General features: G+C 32.2%; 1 protein-coding gene across 1 annotated transcript; it reads left to right on the top strand.

Annotated features, from left to right (window-relative positions):
* The first annotated feature begins 10,122 nt into the window (after positions 1-10,122).
* On the top strand, positions 10,123-18,888 carry LOC128159661 (cysteine and tyrosine-rich protein 1-like). Its single transcript, XM_052822835.1, has 3 exons — positions 10,123-10,417; positions 17,043-17,333; positions 17,499-18,888. The coding sequence occupies exons 1-3, from the start codon at positions 10,360-10,362 to the stop codon at positions 17,738-17,740; spliced, it is 591 nt and encodes a 196-aa protein (XP_052678795.1). The 5' UTR covers positions 10,123-10,359; the 3' UTR covers positions 17,741-18,888.
* The last annotated feature ends 660 nt before the right edge of the window (positions 18,889-19,548 follow it).

Here is a 19,548-nt window from a genome sequence, read left to right on the forward strand (position 1 = left end):
AGTGGGAAAATATCACAGAGGTAGGAGAGCCTTTGAAGAACACGCCTGGAAAAAGTCACTCAAATCAACAAGAAATTATTTGATTATGAAAGTTATTGTGATAAATTAACTGTACATGTGTCAAATAAGCGAACAATTTGCAGTTTTGGATATCTTTAATTTCCCCAAGAAAAAAAATAAATTAGATTTACCATATTTATACTGGATTCAAAACCTTCACAAACATCTTTACAAACAAATTAAGATATATAACAGGTTCCAGTAAAAGTTCTTTCAAGACTCTTTCTTTACTCCTTACAAAAATTCTTACAGTAGTGAAGGAGAAACTTTGAGAGTACCGTACAACAGCATACTCCAGAGGTGGTGTGAATCAAATGTGGATACGTAAAATTTGAAAATTACTAGAAACTCTGAGGTCACAAAATCTTACCAAAATCAATAACATCAAAACGTACGATTTCTCAACGCTTTATACAACCAATTCCCATGACAAAATAAAATCTAGGCTTTTTGATACAATCGACAGTTGTTTCTTCAATAAAAATGGAACTCATATATTTTCTTACCTTGTTATTCGAAATCTACAAAAATATTTTGTTTAAAACTATTCTGATTGTGCACACAAGTACTCTGAAGTTGACATAAAAAAGATGCTTGAATTTCTGAATCTTCTCAAACCTTCAATTATCTTCTGAATATATATATATATATATATATATATATATATATATATATATATATATATATATATAATAAAAAAATATTATAGCACTGAATGACTTATTTTTGACGTCGTCGTGTCAATAACTGCCGTCAGGTGAGCAGACAAATTGAATAACGCGCGTTAGCGCGTTATGATAATTTGTCTGTCCACCTGACGGCAGTTATTGACACGACGACGTCAAAAATAAATCATTTAATGCTTATATTTACATTCCCTTACTGAAGAAATCAATTGTTTACTAAATAAATCGATCTAAAGTGCAGATCATGGAGGGAGTGTATAAGTAACAGCAAGAACAGCTGTTTTGTAAAACTGGTTTAAACTGGTTTTCACATAGACTTTTGAGATAAGATCGACGAGCATGAAAATATAATCCATGATAAATAACTCTTGAAATGTTGCTTTTAACAATAAAGTGAACTTTTTGTTGAATAATTATAAAACAACGTGTTTTGACAACATTCATGAAATACATTTTTTAACTGATGACATAGAAATCACTGTTTGAGAACTACTTATGTAAATTACTCGTAAATTCATACGCAGTGAATAGGTGTTGCATTTAGAGGCATTTAAACATCACGGAATTTAATGGAAAAACACAGTAGAATGTAAATATATATATATATATATATATATATATATATATATATATATATATATATATATATATATATATAAATTCGTTATGCAAGAGTATGCTTTACATGCAAAAAGTTCTTAAACGAGGCAAGCTACTAACAATCAAGTTGTTGGAACAAGAATATCAAGAACCTCGATTAAAACCATCTTTATGCAAGTTCTATGGTCGATACAATGACCTTGTCAGCAAGTACAATGTTTTATTAGGACACATGCCGACGTTTTTCATACTTGTAAGACATTATTTATACACTGGACTGACTACGGTTCCTTCCTCTTTTCATGATCTTAACAATGAGCGCACGACAGGTGCGACCGGGCGGCAGGAGATGCTACTTTCTCCCACGGGCCCTGGAAGTTATTGTAAATATATTGAATGTGCATGGGTAGGACACTCTTTTTGGGGCGAAATCGGGTTTGACGAAGTCTGGGCGTTCCTCAAACGAAATTTCGCGATAAATCGTTCAAGTAACTGTATACTTTACTTACGACATATGCATACATTCGTTCCGCTCTAATGCTGTTACGTCGAAGAAAAAGGTGTTTTTATACATCCAAGTGCCTAAGAATTTCGCTAGACTGGTTTACATCCGGTTTAATCGCAGTGAATCGAAAGGTAAATTGAAAGGTAAGTTCTGATTGGTCAATAATGAAATAAATTCTTTAATTTCTTATCGATATTTGTCAATCTTCTTCATTATTCTCGCATTTCATTGTTGAAAGGCCAAACTACCCAGTATCTATATGCATAACTCCTTTCAAACATTTGATACATACTCACCATAAATTGTTATCAGTTTCGCCACCTTATTGACGAGCAGATTTATTTTATTATTGACTAATCAGAACTTATCTTTCGATTCACTGCGATTAAACCGGATGTAAACCAGTCTAGCGAAATTCTTAAGCACTTGGATGTATAAAAACACCTTTTTCTTCGACGTAACAGCATTAGAGCGGAACGAATGTATACATATGTCGTAAGTAAAGTATACTTGAACGATTTATCGCGAAATTTCGTTTGAGGAACGCCCAGACTTCGTCAAACCCGATTTCGCCCCAAAAAGAGTGTCCTACCCTTACTTTTTTATACATGCACATTTAATATATTTACAATAACTTCCAGGGCCCGTGATTTCTCCTAGGCACCTGATCCCACCTCTATCTTTTTAGAGGTCCGTGTTGCTCTGCTTTGAATTTGTAATTTGCTTTATGGATTTTTTAGATGGTTGACAGTTTGTTTTTGTCGTTTTTTCATATACAATACGGGTTCTATGAAAATGTATACATTGTTAATTAAAGGTTATTTATTCCAATTTAAAAGAAATACTTCCATTATTACATTATGTTTTCGTAAACCGTTTTGAAAATAAATGTAAAATTGTGAAGTTTTTATGATTTTGGAAATAAGGCAATCAGCCTCAATAAAATATTGTCAATCATAAGTTATTCATTGTTTGCTTTAGTTTTGATGGCCCTGAAATGATTCAGCTGAATTGTTGAAGGGTATTAATAGGAAGCGTTAGTGTTAGTCTGCTTGTAAACATCGAGGATTAAGGAGATAGCATGGAATAGGAAATTCATGCGACCAAGGAGTTAGGTGCGGTTTGTTGTTCATTTGCGGGACCCCAAGTTACTGGGAGGGGGGTTACCACGTGATACATTAGACCATAATCCGGGCCTCAGGATCATGAAGCAGTTTTTACATGAAATGGTTGTGTATCATTAAATGGCGTTGTTTCAAGACACTTTTAATGGTTTGTCAATTATTTCAGTATTTTCAATCAAGAAAGACAGAGTTCAAATGTTTGACTTGAGTTTAAGATTGCTTCATGATCCTGGGGCCGGGAGCATAGGCTTAAACCATAGTGTTCGGACTAGGTCTGGACAGTGGTATCGGACAAGATTTTTAAACGTTAAGGATAGCATTAAGAAAAAATATACATGTATGATTATTTGAGATAAAAATAATCATTGTATTTGACTCTTTTTGATTAGTTCTGTTTGATAATAATTTTAATTACAATCATTTAGAAACGTAGGAAACTAAAGGAAAAATAATACCCGGGGTTTAAACCCACATTACACGTTACAAGATTATTAAGGTCTTCCGTTTCCAACGGAAGACCTTTCTATTATTGTGCGGGAAAGATTATTTTTCTTTCTTTTTTTTTTCTTCCTAGACGCGAACTTTGAGGCTTCATATCTTGCTTATTTCTGAACGGTTTTTGCTCAAATTTTCAGGGCTAATGTACTTTACAAAACACTATCTTAAGCAATTCATAAAATTTAGAATTCCCTTTCCGTTAAAGAGTTATTCCCCTTTTAAAAATTTTTAGGGCCTTTTGTTTCCAGACAAAGGCTCCGAGACTATGATAGCAGGGAATGGGAATCCAACGAATTTGAATAACAGAGACATTGTAGTTGTGCACATCTGTTTTTGTTTTTAGATTACGTTTTTTATTTAGGAAAAGGTAGGGGGTCAAAAAACAGGATTCAAAAAAGTGCGAAAATTTAGACATATTTTCCTTTATATCTTTTAAACGAAAAATATTTTGTTAAGACATGTAGAATAAAAGTTGTGCAAAATATAGAGGGCTTTCATTTGACACCAATAAAAAAGGGCTGGCCCCTTAAATTAAGGGCCAATGGCCCCTAAAAAAGTTTGCTTAATAACTCAAAAACGGTTAGGATTTTGATATGGCTGTCGCTGGAAAAGTTGTTTGTTGGGATCTCATAAAGGTCGCTACAATGTTATTTTGTATGTGATTTGTGTAGTATGAGTGTAAAAAGCTTTACATGTTAACATGTACCTGTTTTCATTTGACAAGTTAACGAAAGTCTTTGCGCGTACAACTGGCATAAAGTCACCGCAGAAAGTATGCTGGTTTATACAAACGGCATTAATTCATAAGAATTGTTTTTTTAGAATATACGTGCTTTTTTTTAGGAGTTTAAGTCATTGTTGTTAAGTTCTTATAATGCTCAACCCGTAAAAACGGGATTTGGAAAACAAATCATTGTTTTTCTTTTCTAGTAAACCACAAAATATGGAATTAAAAAAAATCTATGCATTACATTTTAGTTATTAACTCCATACATTTAAAATCTACCTTGAATCAGAGCTGGTGTGTACCATTACGTAAGCTCTCCCTCGCCCGCGGCCGAGAAAATCGGTCACCATGGTCGCGGCTGGACTACCTAGCGGTCAGGGGTTATCTAATACACGAGAGTTGCGTCTCTCATATATGATTTTATTTATCCACAAACCCAAGAATTGTTTTCGTTTTGATTACACATGTTTTTTTATGGATTAAACGATTGGGTGTCAATTAAGAAATCGTTCAGTTAATTAATAAAAGCAATGTCATTCTCAATCTAAAGCAATAATAGATATACTAGATAAATTGTGGGTTTTAAGTTTAAAATAAATAACTTCTATTTGATAGAGTAAGGTCATTATACTGCAATTTTCAAGGCTTACTGGGTTCTGAGCTGTGTGGGTCTGTGCGTTGTACCTTTACGTAATCTATCGTTCGCCCACGGCCGAGGATCTCAGCCACGGCTGCACTACATAGCGGTTATTTATACACAAGATTCGCACACCGAGACGCACACTTCCATGCATATGAACGTGTTTGAGTTAATATAGTCGTAAATACAAGAACTGTTTTAATTTTATGTTATAAAAGTTTGTCCATTTTGTATTTATTTAATTAAATTTGAGTGTAAATGAATATTAATGAACGATATTAACCCAAATGGGAAACATCGTCAGACATAAATTAATGGTTGGTTTGTTTATATAAAATATTTTATAAACTGTACAAATAATGTTTTAAATCAACAACAACAACCCCCCCTAAATATTAAACATTTAAATGATGATCATCCATCGCCCATGGCTGAGGAGATCCGGCACGATTGGACAAGTGATCCGCGGTCGGTTCGTGATCTTGTACCTTATCACGCGTTCATGTTTCATATTTTGGCATTTTGCACGGACACAACTATATTTTATTATGTTTTCAACTATTATTTTGGTTTAAGATGAAAAGATAAATTTATTTTACTTGTACAGTTGATTAAGCATTGGTGTATACGATAGCGTACAAGGTAGTTTAAAAATCAAATCAAATTATAATCAAAGTTCCATGTTACATGTTTGCGGTAGGTGCTAGCACGATAAAAGAATGTCCTGAGTTGAGGCATTCGATGATTATTTAAAAGAATATTCACATGAGTTTTAAACAACTTTAGATTAGATTCTGTCGGTCACATATTAATCACTTCTGTAGTTTTTCTACATGTTCGTTTCATTATGGAAGCGAACTCATTGCTGCCCCCCCCCCCGCCCCCCTCCTCCCGCCCCGCTGACAGGAGCTCGCGCTGTATTTTTTTTTTGGGGGGGGGGGGGGGGGGGGCGAAACGATATCAAGATCTGTCGAAAATCATTTTTGGTGGCTTCTTCTTATGTGTAACATTTTGTTTCACTTTCCCAACCGTTTGTTTATTCGGTCAGTCTGTGCGACCGAGAATCTTGTGTCGCTTCAGCGCACACAGCTCAGAACATATATAGCCCCGGGTCATCAATTGTTATGTAATTGAGTAACAGTTGGAATGGTGCTTTTACTACATAAAATATAAATAAAAAAATCATCCAGAAAAAATGTTACCGTAACTCAATAGTCAATACCAAAAATAAAAATCCGTATGATTACAAACTGAAATCGGTTTTTCAGTATTCGGCGGGATTTGATTTTTTCTTCTAACATTAGTATTTTTATTGGTTTCAGAGAATACGATGTAAAAATACAAACAGGAAATAAATCTGATATTATTTACATTGATAATGTTGAAAAATATTTAAAATTAAATTAGTCACATTCGTTAGAAAACAATGTTATACAAACATCCGATAATTTTTTTCCTATGTCGTATCATTCGCGTAAATAAATATGTTCTGTACATATCCATGTCCCTCAGAAAAAATTCAAATGATTAAACAAAAAAGAAAGTTGTAATTACTATTTCGGATTTTTTTCAAAGTAATTTAACATTGTATTGAAAAGAACAAGAAATAAAAATGATTTAAATTTTTGACTCAATCTTCGTATATATTACCGGCGCTCCTTACATGTATAACGGCGTTCAGTGTATATAGATTATCATGATCTATTTGAATTAAGTTCCATTCGTAAAGATTCCCTTAATAATTTATTGCATGACTGTGTACATTGTAGGCAAATCCCTGTGCGTTAATTACGTCTTGTTTTCCGTTAACAGTGGTTTAAGTAATTAAAATAATTACTTGTAAAAATATCTATAATCGGGATTCCAAAGAACTTACTTCCCGCAATTCATAGAAATGATCAGTATGTTTTCTTTCTTTGTTTACATTTAATTTTGTTCAAATAATTAATAAATTTTCTATCATTTAAATTGTGTGCTTCATCAGATACTGATTCCAATTACCTTGAAGTCATTAATTTTTCCATTGGCTATTGACAAAAAAGAGACGCTTGACCATCCAATGAAAACAAATACACAGAGTTTGATTGACAGGTTCAGCCAGGTGCAGGTCTCACCCGATGTCCGAGGTTATGTGTGCCGCGAGTGGTCTCAATAAGAGTTATCGATGTAAATAAATTAAAAAAGGATACATCAAAACATGCTCGTGTAAGTTAAAGTTGATTAAGGCTTGTTCCAACAGAAATCATGTTTTGCTAACTGTATTTAATATTTTTTATGTATAGCGAATTTTAATATTGTACAGTCATTTTACCGGTAACGAATCAGTATGCGGTTTCTCGTGCATGCAACTATTATTATCAAAATTCCAAAATGTTTTTATTTTTTGTTTAAATCGCGTTTCTTTGTCCTTCTAAACTGTATCGAACTTCCGAAAATATAAAGGATGAATTACGGAGACAGTAATTTCAACACCCCCTCCAGTTTCCTAGTTTCGAATTCGTTTCCCAGTATCGAATTAAGCGCCCATTATCACTTCTGACCGAATATTTTGAGGCGAATTAATTTCAAAAATATTCTAGAGGTACATGTTAATGGACTTATAAATGAACAAGGAAAAACGATTGTGGGAATATGTCATTTAAACAAATTATATGATCGTTTTTTTTATCATACCGTTTTCCGGTCAAATTGAAACTGGACTTGAACAGTTTTCATTTCCGTTACTTTATAATATTGAATTTTCATAAAAACACTTTATAATAGTTATTGATGATAAGTAGTTGCCATTTCCTTTGTTTTTCCCGTATATCTATCAATTTTTGCAGCCAAATAATACTGCTGTCGCAATGAACCGTAACTAGGAAAACTACACGTGGTTCTATTTGAAGTCGTAATTTCATTCAAAGCTCCATTATTATTTGATATGATGTATTATCTTTTTAAATGAATTATATTTACTAATTATTCACTAAATAGGGATCAATAACAAACTTATTTTCATAGTTAGGCTTAATTGTTTTCACACTTTCGTTTTTTCTGCTTTGAACATCCGGTAGCTCATATCTGGGGCACATTTTTCATTTGTAAACAATTCGGTAAATAATCGTGCAAATGGCAAACAACTTCACGTACTGATATAATATTTATTTCTGTGTTATAATCACCTAGCTAGAATTTTTTAAAACCTCAACTTTGTCTTCCACCAATAATTTTTCTAAAAATTATTCGATACTGGCAAATATTCGTTACCGGTAAAACTGTACCAGTACTGAAACATCGTATAAAAACGTTATATATACATGTACTCTGTAACTAGTCGCCTTTTAATACATATACCTTTCTTTTGTTTGTTAAAAATAAATTCAATTTTGTTAAAAGATAAGTATATCATTTCTTCTAGATTTTTCTTTTCATGAAAATACCTACAAGAGAGTTTTGCCAATCACAAACAGTTTAAAGTACATGTAATTTAAAACACGGGCTCCATTTTGAAACAAATTGTCAGAGAGTTCCGAATGAAATCTGATAAACGTTTCACATGGTTCTCGCACGCTTTGCTCGAAATGATTTAAACGCATTGTCCGAAATTCTGCACGCTTTGTCCGAAACGCTAAACGGTTTACACGAAACGCTTCACGATTCACACGAAACGCTAAACGGTTATTACGAAACGTTTTTCGCACGTAAGTTGCACGCTTTTTTGTTGTTGTATAGTAGTACGTTTCAGGGTCTGTAAATTTTGTCAGCACGCAACAATTCTAAATTGCACATTGTCTTCAAAAATTTACAAATATTTAAATAAAGAAGTTATCTTAGAGAAAAGGTTTCGTGTTTTGTAAACGGGTTCGGTTTAAAAAAAAAACACAATTCCTGACATGACACATGAGTACATACTGTTTATTACAATGCTTGCTACCCTCTGAAAATTTAACTCGCCATTAAATATCTCATTTTTTAAATAATGTTTGTTACGATTACATAAACTGTGTGCGACAAATAGTTTTCCTAAAACATTTTCTTATTTTCTTTTTCAAAACACGTTTTATATGCAGGCTTTCAATCACAACACGTTTTTATAACAAAAGCAGAACTGAAAGTTTAGTAATTATAATCGTTTGACACCATATCACATATATTTTCAACTCGCAGCAACAACGGAAGACCTACTCGTGGCTTTGCCACGAGCTCTGCTCTAGTTTATTTTAAACGATTCGGGTGATTGAATAGTCACTGGAGGTTATTGGAACCATTTGCATGCACCATTCATTGCGTTTCAGATTTTAAAGAAAAAAAATCAAGAACTTAAATATAAATGTCAGCGACATTGCTTCCAAACTCGTCTATCATTGCCCTTTCATTCTAAACGTGATGAACCACCACCAACAAATTTGAATGGGGTTTTAAAGGGAAATCTGTTCAAATAAGCTTAGTTTACCAAATTTATCGTCGATCTATAAATCATATTTGCGTCAAAGTATGTTGCGAAAATCAAAATGCCTATGAAAGATAGAAATGAATAATTTGATGATGTATTAAAAATTGATGACGCAAAGATCGATTGTTTAACAAATACCAAATAAAGAAGCAGGAAATGATTTGTTTCATTTGTGAACAAAATAAAATCTCCCGTTAATTGGGAATTTGCTTCAATGTTTGTTCCATCTCAGACTTAAATAGAAGCTGTACAAGTCCACAGAATTGTTGTGTCCTGTCTTCAATTAAAGATGTCGAATACATGATTTAGTACACGTTATCTGCTATAGAGAGGTTCTCAAACGTCTATTTCTTATTATTGTTCACGTAATTATAAAAACTTTTGTGTTTTTATTAGTAACCACAAACATTAAAGCCTCTTGAACATTTACACACCTGACACCTTTGATACAAGCACTGAGTGGTTGTGTTGAGTTAAGTCTGGGTATATTTACACATAAAAAAAATTTATGGACTTTATCATCTTTGACAGTTTATTTTTAGTAATTCACGCAGTCAGTTAGGTGCTATATTTAGTTAATTTTCCTAACAGACATCATTTCATATTTGTTAATTTTTTCCCGTTTGTTATTAAATGGAGTATTTCGCCTGAAGATGACGTAATATTTGTGCCAAGATGGAAGTCCGGTGCCTTATTTCACCTGTAATAAATCAAAACGTGTTATCAAATCCTCGGAGTGTGACTTTAAGTCGATTTCTTAAAGAGTTTAGTCGATAGTTTTACAGTTTTAAACGAGATCGATCCAGACGCGAATTTCACCCGCGTCATAGATCGATAGCATCTATACAGTGTACCTATGGCGACCCGGCCAGTGGGCTTCAGACGAACGCAGTGCAATTAAACCTCTCAGAACTCCAACCAAACAATTGATTGATTTTTTAAAAACTTGGCTTAGTGCATTATTGGTAGCTAAATAATTGTTAAAATCCATCGCTATCTCGGATGAGGGCCATTAATTGAGCGGTGATGTGGATACACCGGTTCTGGTGATGTGTCTGGAACTACTTCTCTAACAGAGGCCTCCATGGATTTAGAGTGGAGGGTATCGGAGATACTGTCAGTCTGTATATTCCTAATTACAGGTAAATTACAGGTAAACCCCGGTGTGGGGAATAAGGTTGGGCCAGAAGGGGATAGGAGACTTCAAATGTTACAAACTTCAGATGATTCTTTTTCTAACGATCGAAACCTGTCCCTGAGATCACTCTTTACTGTGATAATTTATCCTGTAAAACCTTTAATTTGTCCATTATTCCTGTGGGAGGAAAGTGAATGATTACGGAAGAGAGAAAATTCAGATAATATGTCCGTCTGTCATTATATTATAAACATAATATATCTTACTGTTATACGCGTGAGTTTTGAACACAATTTACAAATTTTGTGATATTTATTACAAGATTCAGATTGCATGATTGATTCATTTTGTTTTGTTGATTAACTGGTGCATTACTTGATTGATTCGTTGGCTACTTGGTTAATTAGAAAATGAATCAATAATCAATTGTGCTAATTAGATAATGAACTCCTATACGCCTGTTTGATAGCTATACAAAGTTTAATGCAGGTGCGCGTTTTTAAACCTCTTTTCAGTGTTGTTGTTCATTTTAAGGGAGGTGTCGATTTTTTAAGAGAGCTGGATAGTCGTTGTAATTTGTAGGCTTTATTTGCCTTCTTTAAACAAAGAGCTCTATATAAAAAAAGGGAAATGTTCGAATTTCAAAACCACAATGTTTTCATTTTTGTTTTACTAAATGAATAGTTCATGACCAAATGTATCACATCTAAAAGTTTAAGGCAAGTCTAATGGTTAATATGTTGACCAACCAGCCTCCAGGCTTTGGTATACGTGAATTTTTTATAAGTATTACTAATGATCTAGCGGAGCTGTCTGCAATATATAAAAAAATATAGGAAAAACGATTGAAAACGATACACGATATATAACATACCTATTTATTCAAATCAAAATGGCATTCATGGCATGGACGTGTCAATAAAACAGTAAACTGGATTGGTTGAATGAATCTAAGCAATCTGAATCGATTGGGTTGAAATAAATTTTAAAATGACTTAAATCAAATCTGCGTTTTAATATTAAGGTCAGACGCGACCTATCTTCCATTTTTTTTAGCCGGGCTCTGCTGAAAGCAGAGTCCTGGCTATAGGCAGGCAAATCGCCAATGTTACTATGAATAGCACAACTTCTAAAGTAAACAAAAAACCAAACAGCTTCAGAGTAAAAGCTTCCGCTATGCCAAATAGTTACACAAAGAGCCACGTTTTGTCAAAAGTGTTGGCATTTTGTTTCTTTTCTTTTTTTTAATTTCGAGAGAATTGTCTATCTTTTTTAGTTTTCTTAATAATAACCTGTTTTAAAAACAAGACTGCATTATGGACACATACAATGCGCATGAATTTCCATGAACTACTTTGCTGCGCGATGAAGAAATTGGGATTGAATTTATAATGCTTGTTGCAAAATTCAAAGCAGCAACTATTGAACTTTTTAATTTCTACAAGACAGATTTATTTTTTTGTTTTTCGCTTACAAAATTTGGTCGTTCTCTGACGCTTTGCCGACATTAAAAGCGAGAGAGAGAGAGAGAGAGAGAGAGAGAGAGAGAGAGAGAGAGAGAGAGAGAGAGATTTTCAGTCTTTACTAAACAATATGCATAAAGACACGCCAAAAGAGCCCGGCTTTCAGTACTTCAGTACTTTTTTTTTCTTTTTTTCTTATCTCCACAATGTGAAGATTCCATTAAGTAATTCTATGATTATATTTTTATGTTATATGATACTTTTTTATTTAGATATAAAGTGTTCAATTGAAAATATATAATACAACTTTATTTATAAGCATTCAAATGCATTTTGCATGCTATTTTAAGGAAATATGTACTCTACGATTGACTCTCAAAATTTATTTGATCATTAGAAATGCATTCCTAAAGCATTGAAAATAATAAAAACTAAAGGGGCATGGTCACGATTTGGTCAAATTCTATTCTTCTGTTTTTATTATTTACAATGCTTTAGGAATGCATTTCTGATGATCAAATGAAATTTCAGAGTCAGTCGTAGAGTTATAAGCAGTTACAGGTATCACAACTCTCTGTCATGTAAACAAGGCTCGTGCCCTGTTTATGTTTACATAGGTTTAATATACCAGTAAAAATCCTTTTTCAAGCTGATTTGTCTACCTTCTTATTCATTTTAAGCATAAATAAACAGTTTATAACGTTTAACACATTTAATTTAAGTCTAAAACTGAAATTTTCATTTCAACATTCAAAATGTAAACACAACCCTTTGTTTAAATAGCAAAGAATTGCAAGCTCTGTAACTCGCTTATAAATCAACGAATGGCGCTATGATTTTCGTTGCCTATTAAAAATGCCTTACGAAAGCAGTGTAAAGATTAAAATCGGAAAAATTATTTTTGACCAAAATCGCGACCATGCCCCTTTAAATCTAATGAAAAAAAAAGATAATGTGGAATCATTTAAATTCGTGGTGGCAAATTTTTGTGGATTGTGAGCGTTTTGCTTTGTTGTGGGGGTGTAATTTCTTGGATACGTTGAGATTTGTAGTTTCAGTAGGATTAAGATAATTCTTTTAAAAATAAATCCGATTTCCCTTGAATACCACGAACATTTAGCCACCACAAATTCTAATGATTCCACATTATTATTAATATAACAAACATTTAAATATTTAAAAGAAAAGATTTTTTTTTTATCTAAAAGAGATATCACTTTTAATAAAAAAAAAAAAAGATGGGTCTTATATATACATGTTGACATTTCTATAATCTATATGAAAGAGAAACCATTATAACATACAAGAAATAAAAACAAATATCTCTGAAAAAAAAACCCATTTGTAATCAAAAATATAAAACAGATATTCTAACAGACATCTGAAGAAAATTTGATATTCATATATATGTCAATATTACCGTAGGTAAGAGATAAATCTATAAAAAAAAAATTGACATCCGTGTAATGTAAAATATGTTTATTTTATTTAACTTAATTTTTTACTTGAAAGCAATAATACTTAATAATAAAAAACGAATTCTCCATAAAAAATTATATATATATATATATTCCTGTTTGTTAACCTAATTATTGTGTTGTGCATTTTCATTCTTCAAATTCTTATTTCTCTAGATTTTCGTGTTTTTTTCTTCAAGAATTTTTGATCACACAATCAATACCCTTTGTAGTTAAAAAATGGTCATTTGGACGCTAATGGTCAACGTGTCTCTAAATGGTTAATGAGAAAGAACTGTGGAAATTAACTATATTGTATATAAATTCGATTTCCATTTCCCTTTTAAGATGGCATATATCTCCGCAAATCAATCGATTAGAATATATATTGATCGGAAAATCTTTAGAAATGACATTCAACTCTAAGAAATTTCAATTTCATTTTAGGTTTATCTAAACAAGGCTAAATCTGACGGCTTCATTAAAATGAATCGATGAAAAATTAATCTTTCAACATCACACAAAGTATCCTCTAAAGCTGACGAAATTTGAACAAATTTCAAATTTTGTTTTTATTGATTATTGTACAATAAAAGCCAGTGACATCTCATTCCACCAATTATTCATGTGTCCTCCAAGTCGTAGAGATAATGATGGAGAGAGCGACTACCCGAACAGGCAAATTGATAAATCTAAACCACGGCCACTGCAATCCAACCTCTTTGTCAAAGCTTTATGTCAGATAAAAAATAAAACAAGAACCAAACTGTGCGAATAAAATATTAATTAAAATACCAACTGGTTTGATCGACCTTTCCAAATCTAAAAAAAACCCTTTTTTAATTATCACTTTTACTAAACCTTATTAGCATAAAAATGTTGCGAAGTGACAATAACGTTTGGGATCGAAACTCAATCATTTCAAGTAAATTCTCGATTCCTGTAGACAATCCTCCCTCTCTCTTACTCTCAACACTGAGTCATCCAAGTCACAACAAGAAGTGTATATAGGCTAAATTAAATATGATAATTATCGTATGGTCTTCTGATGATTGCAATGGTTTTAGAGACCTTATGAGAGCATATTTGCATGAAGACGAAGTCCATGGTTGATATATTCTCATAACTGTAATGACCGATATCAAAAGGCTATAATTCTTTTATTTTAATAAATAAAATCTCTTATTTTCATCAATAGTAAAACAATGCAATTTTTGATTCAAATTGTAAGGGCGTTGATTACACTATTGTGACGTCAAAATGTCTCATATGCTAACGCCAATGTGAGTCATGAAAATGGGTTTTTTGTATAGGAAAGTTAAAAATTATCCATTTTAAGTATTAAAAAGATCATAATTTTTTTAGCACGATCATGTGATAGCAATCGAACAATCATATGTTGGAGAAAAAGTCAATATTATAATGATATTCCTTAAGTATAGGCCCTAAAACACTTTTAAATAAATAAAATTACATCGACAAACATATAAAATGAACATGACACGTGGTCTAGAGTTTCGTATGCATACGAACTGAAGTGTTAATCAAACAAAATGTACTTTAAATTCGTTAACTTTTAACTGTGCATAAAATCAATATTTTGTTGAAAGCGGATGTTTGTAAGAATTGTTGCATATAACGGGTTTTTACGTTTTAGTTTTACCTCCCAACCATGATCACTTTTTTTTGGTAATAGTGTTTATGGCTTTAAAAGTTATGGGATTTCAAGGGATAGTATTTACAAATAAGTAACGTTGGTTTATCACCTTGAACGTATATTGACCTTAAGGATTACGTTTACTCAGGGTTTGATATTTCAAAAAATATTTTTACAAAGTTCAATATCTGAAGTCCAAAGTTGTTTTAAAAACACAAAATAACAACGTTATTAACAAATATCGATAGTGATATCCATGATTTGTTTATTTGAGAAAGAAATGCTCCGACAAAGGTAGATTATTTATTAAAACAGAGGAAATTCGGACTGATTTTTTCATTTTCTTTTTTTCTCTTAAAAACTTTCTGTTCCAATGTAATTGCAAAAATTAAGTTTCTATATGTTTTTTCATATCATTTTACAAATTTTATGGTTGTATTTACTTGTCTATAAATTTATATCACTGGCTGACACGCATTTGGAAAAATATTTAAACTACATAAAATCGATTCAAGATAAAATATCTCGAAATTTTGATCATTGACCTTATATAATGTTAATGTCAACATAATACAGACAATAAAAACAGTTTTAGGCAGTCAATGGTTTGGAGCTCCTATTAGTCAGTTTTTTGTAAAACGCGTTCAAAAATGGGTAAAATTTTGGAAATTTATAGAGGGAATTCGGACTAAATTAAACTTAAAATATGAGCTTAAAACGATTCAATCAAATATAAAATTAGTAAAACTATTCGTATTTTATCATTTCACAACCTACAAATTGTTGTATTATTTCTAAGAATTACAAAATAAAGAAAACCTTGCAAATGGTGGATAATTTTGACAAATTTTGACAATTTTTTCAAAAAACATTCAGAGGTCACTAGCAGGAAAAGTAGGTCATTGACCTAGTTATTTTAAAGTGAAAAATAGCACCACAATAGTGGGGCTACATTGAACAATAAGTAGTTTTTCGTTCATATTAGTGGATTTTTTTTTCGCCCCTGAGTAAACGTAATCCTTAATGTAAAGCTTGCTGACTCTTTTCAGAATTTTGGAACCTTCTCTAAACTGATTATCAAAAGATGAAATTTTGATATCTCAGATATTTCAAATGAATAAATTCTTATAGTAACTCTTAAGTCTAGTCCTTGAAATACCACTTCACAAACATGAGATAAATCCTATAGTTCTGAGGAAACTCAAATGCCTGAAAGACAAGTCCATTTAGAACATATCTTTATACAGAGAATTGAGATGACGATAGTTCGTGAAAGTGGGACCCGTTGGATGTTGGATAACCCGGTCTGATATATACGTTAACTAACACACAAGTAGATATCACTGATTAGTTACACTAGAATTATCCTACAATTATAAAGTTTTTAAAGTGATCCAGACACTAAATTAACATAAAGATATTTAATTGTAAAACCGGACTTGTAAATGTGCACCGAAATGATTTCAATGCTGTTTTCTTTTAACTTTTAATAATTACATATAGTTCATTTTACAATTTTGTTATTTTGATATATTGTGGCCTAGGATAATGTTGCTTAGTTGCGTTTTAGATCTCAGGATATGTGTAAGAAAAGTAGGCTTTTTATGTATTGTTTGATTTATTGTCAAATCTTGAAATATATGAGAGTTTAACAATATTTTAAAATAGTTCAATATTCAAACATTTCGAAATAAAATGATATAAGAATTATTGTTCAAGTGGGTGATGGGTCCGTGCGCCTCTTGTTTACGGATGATATATCACCAGAATGCCAGCAGTCTCTCTAAAAACGGCGAACGGTATAAAATGCTCTAGAAACCTTCTATAGAATAACGTTATTTGAACATAATTGTCGGAATTACTTTGTATAGGATTTCAAAAAGAACGTTTTATTTTCTACATAATTGCTATTAAGTCATAAAAACGGGAATAAGATACAAAAAAATCAATTATGAAGTTATAATGGATCTGGTACCCAAAAGACATGATAAAATTTACTAGAACTTAATCACTATGGGCATATAATTGAATAAAATGTTTTGTGCGTTACAGAGGTGTTCGCCGAGGAGACGTTCTGCGTCAACAAGAATGACAAGTTTCCCTGTGAACATGGCTGTTGTGGGGACTACAAGGACCAGCACTGCTGCTCTTTCGCGGGGCTCATCGTGGGCATCATCATTGGCGTGGCGCTGCTCATCGCAGTGATTGCCGGGATTGTATACTGCTGGCTTAAAAAGCATTGGAGGAAGGGAGCACGTGACCCAGTCTCGGTGTCCAATCATAATTGTCGAGGAGCAAATGTTACTGTGCTTCATCAGTCTAGGACAATGGCTTTCACCACAGGTAGGTGCAGATGTTGCCCAAACATCTAAATCCTTATTCATGTACATGGATTGATATATGCTTGGAAATGAGATGAATTTTAAATGTTATGTTGAAATATGATTGTTTTTATCTATGTATTTTCGCTAGTTTTTGTTTTGTTCATATGTTTTTTTTTCATTTCAGGTTCATCGACACTTAATCCGGTATTTTCCCCTTACGATTTGACTTTTAATCAACAGTTTCCGCCTCCTTATAGTGCTGAAGTTCCAGAGGCGCCTAAATATTCCCCACCCCCTTATTCGAACACCCCGCCCCCTTACTCAGCAAAGAACCCAGCACAACGAAGCACTCTTCACAGCATTGGGAGCGACGATAACCTGGTCGGACGTTCAAACGCCAGCGACGGACCGCCCCCTGTGTCCTAGACGACTGACGAGTGTTCGACTGAATATACGTGTATATAAAATGTACGTGTATATACAATGTACGTGTATACAAATGTACTTGTATATAAAATATACGTGTACATACAATATATCTGTATTAAAATATACGTGTATATGAGACTTTGTGATATAAAATGAACTGCTAACGATTGGAAAATCCGAGAACTTTATATATTTTTACACATTTTTTGTTAATAACGTTCTTGTTACTTAACAAATGATAAGTGTACAATCATGTGTTTATTTAGAAAAGCCTTGATTTCCTTAATTTTTTATAATTGTTTAGGGGCGTCTTGATAATGATTTGTAGCTTACTTTTGGAATACTAGTATACATTCTTACTAAAAAATTATCGCGACCTCAGTCTCCTAAATTTATCGCCACCAAAACCAATTAGTAATTTTAGTCTTCATTGCATGTTGTATTTTATTCTTTCATTTTTTTCCCAGTGAATGTTTTTCGTGATATCTGTCAATATTATAGCAAACAATTAACACACAATGCAGAATCTAGCTTCACACTGGATTTGATCACTTTGGCGCTCCCCGTCGCGCGATGTTTTGTGTTTGTGGCCAAACGTGCAGGGATGCTGGTCAGGACCTGATTTTATCGGATGTTTCCGGTACACCTGTGATTTATTCTTGAAAAGATCGATCTGGTCTTATTCCGTGAAAAATTGATCGGGTGCAATAACGGCTATGCGTAATTTAGACTTTATTTTAATGGCTATATTATCGATCATCGTTTTTAAATACCCATCATATTTGTTAAATTTGAAGAGAGAGAGAGAGAGAGAGAGAGAGAGAGAGAGACAGAGACAGAGAGAGAGAGAGAGACAGACAGACAGACATAGAAAAGAGAGACAGACAGACAAACAGACACAGAGAGAGATAGAGAAGAGAGAGAGAAAGAGAGAGAGAGATGTACGGTATTGTTGTTATCAATACTGGCTGCATTACATTACAACCTTTTATGTTTTATGTAAAGTCAGTTTTTTTTTCAACATTAAACTATTAAACTAAAAATCGTATTGCATATTTTGTTTCCATTGAACTATTTTTAACATAAGGGTCTAATAGGATACTGATTTAGCAGTAGTTGGTAATGTATTTCAAAAGTCAACGACACTTTGTAATAACAATAAAATGATAAATATATATACATCACTTTATATATATATATATATATATATATATATATATATATATATATATATATAACCACTATCGGAATGACCCTATTAATAACGTAGCTAACACATGGTATTTCCTTCCAAAATTTTTTTACTAAAATAGTATTATGAGAAGTCGAGTAATTTGTTTGATCGAAAGTGTCATTTTATCTTAAAATAAAAAATTACGGAAGAAAACTTTAGTAGGATGTTAGCTTATATTAATAAGAGAAAATTCCGTTCATGACATACTTATCTGAAGTAATAAATTTGTAAAATGTGGATAACTTATGAACTTTTTATAGCTTTAAGGCATACAAGCACACGATTTATGTTGTTAAAAATATGGTAAATTGAATGACTTGAATTTGTTTGCCACGATTTAATTTGTTATAAATATGGTAATTTCTTTACAGTACATTATTTGTAACAAAAAAAAAGCTGTGAAAGCTTTAGCTTTGTTTACATAAGTTATAACTTATACGTGTATATATATATATATATATATATATATATATATATATATATATATATATATATATATATATATATATATATATATATAAATCTCACTTGTTACTTGACCTCTCTTATCTTGTTATCTTGTTTTAGTCCT

Source organism: Crassostrea angulata, chromosome 8 (genome assembly GCF_025612915.1).
Source record: "Crassostrea angulata isolate pt1a10 chromosome 8, ASM2561291v2, whole genome shotgun sequence".
Classification (NCBI taxonomy): domain Eukaryota; kingdom Metazoa; phylum Mollusca; class Bivalvia; order Ostreida; family Ostreidae; genus Magallana; species Magallana angulata.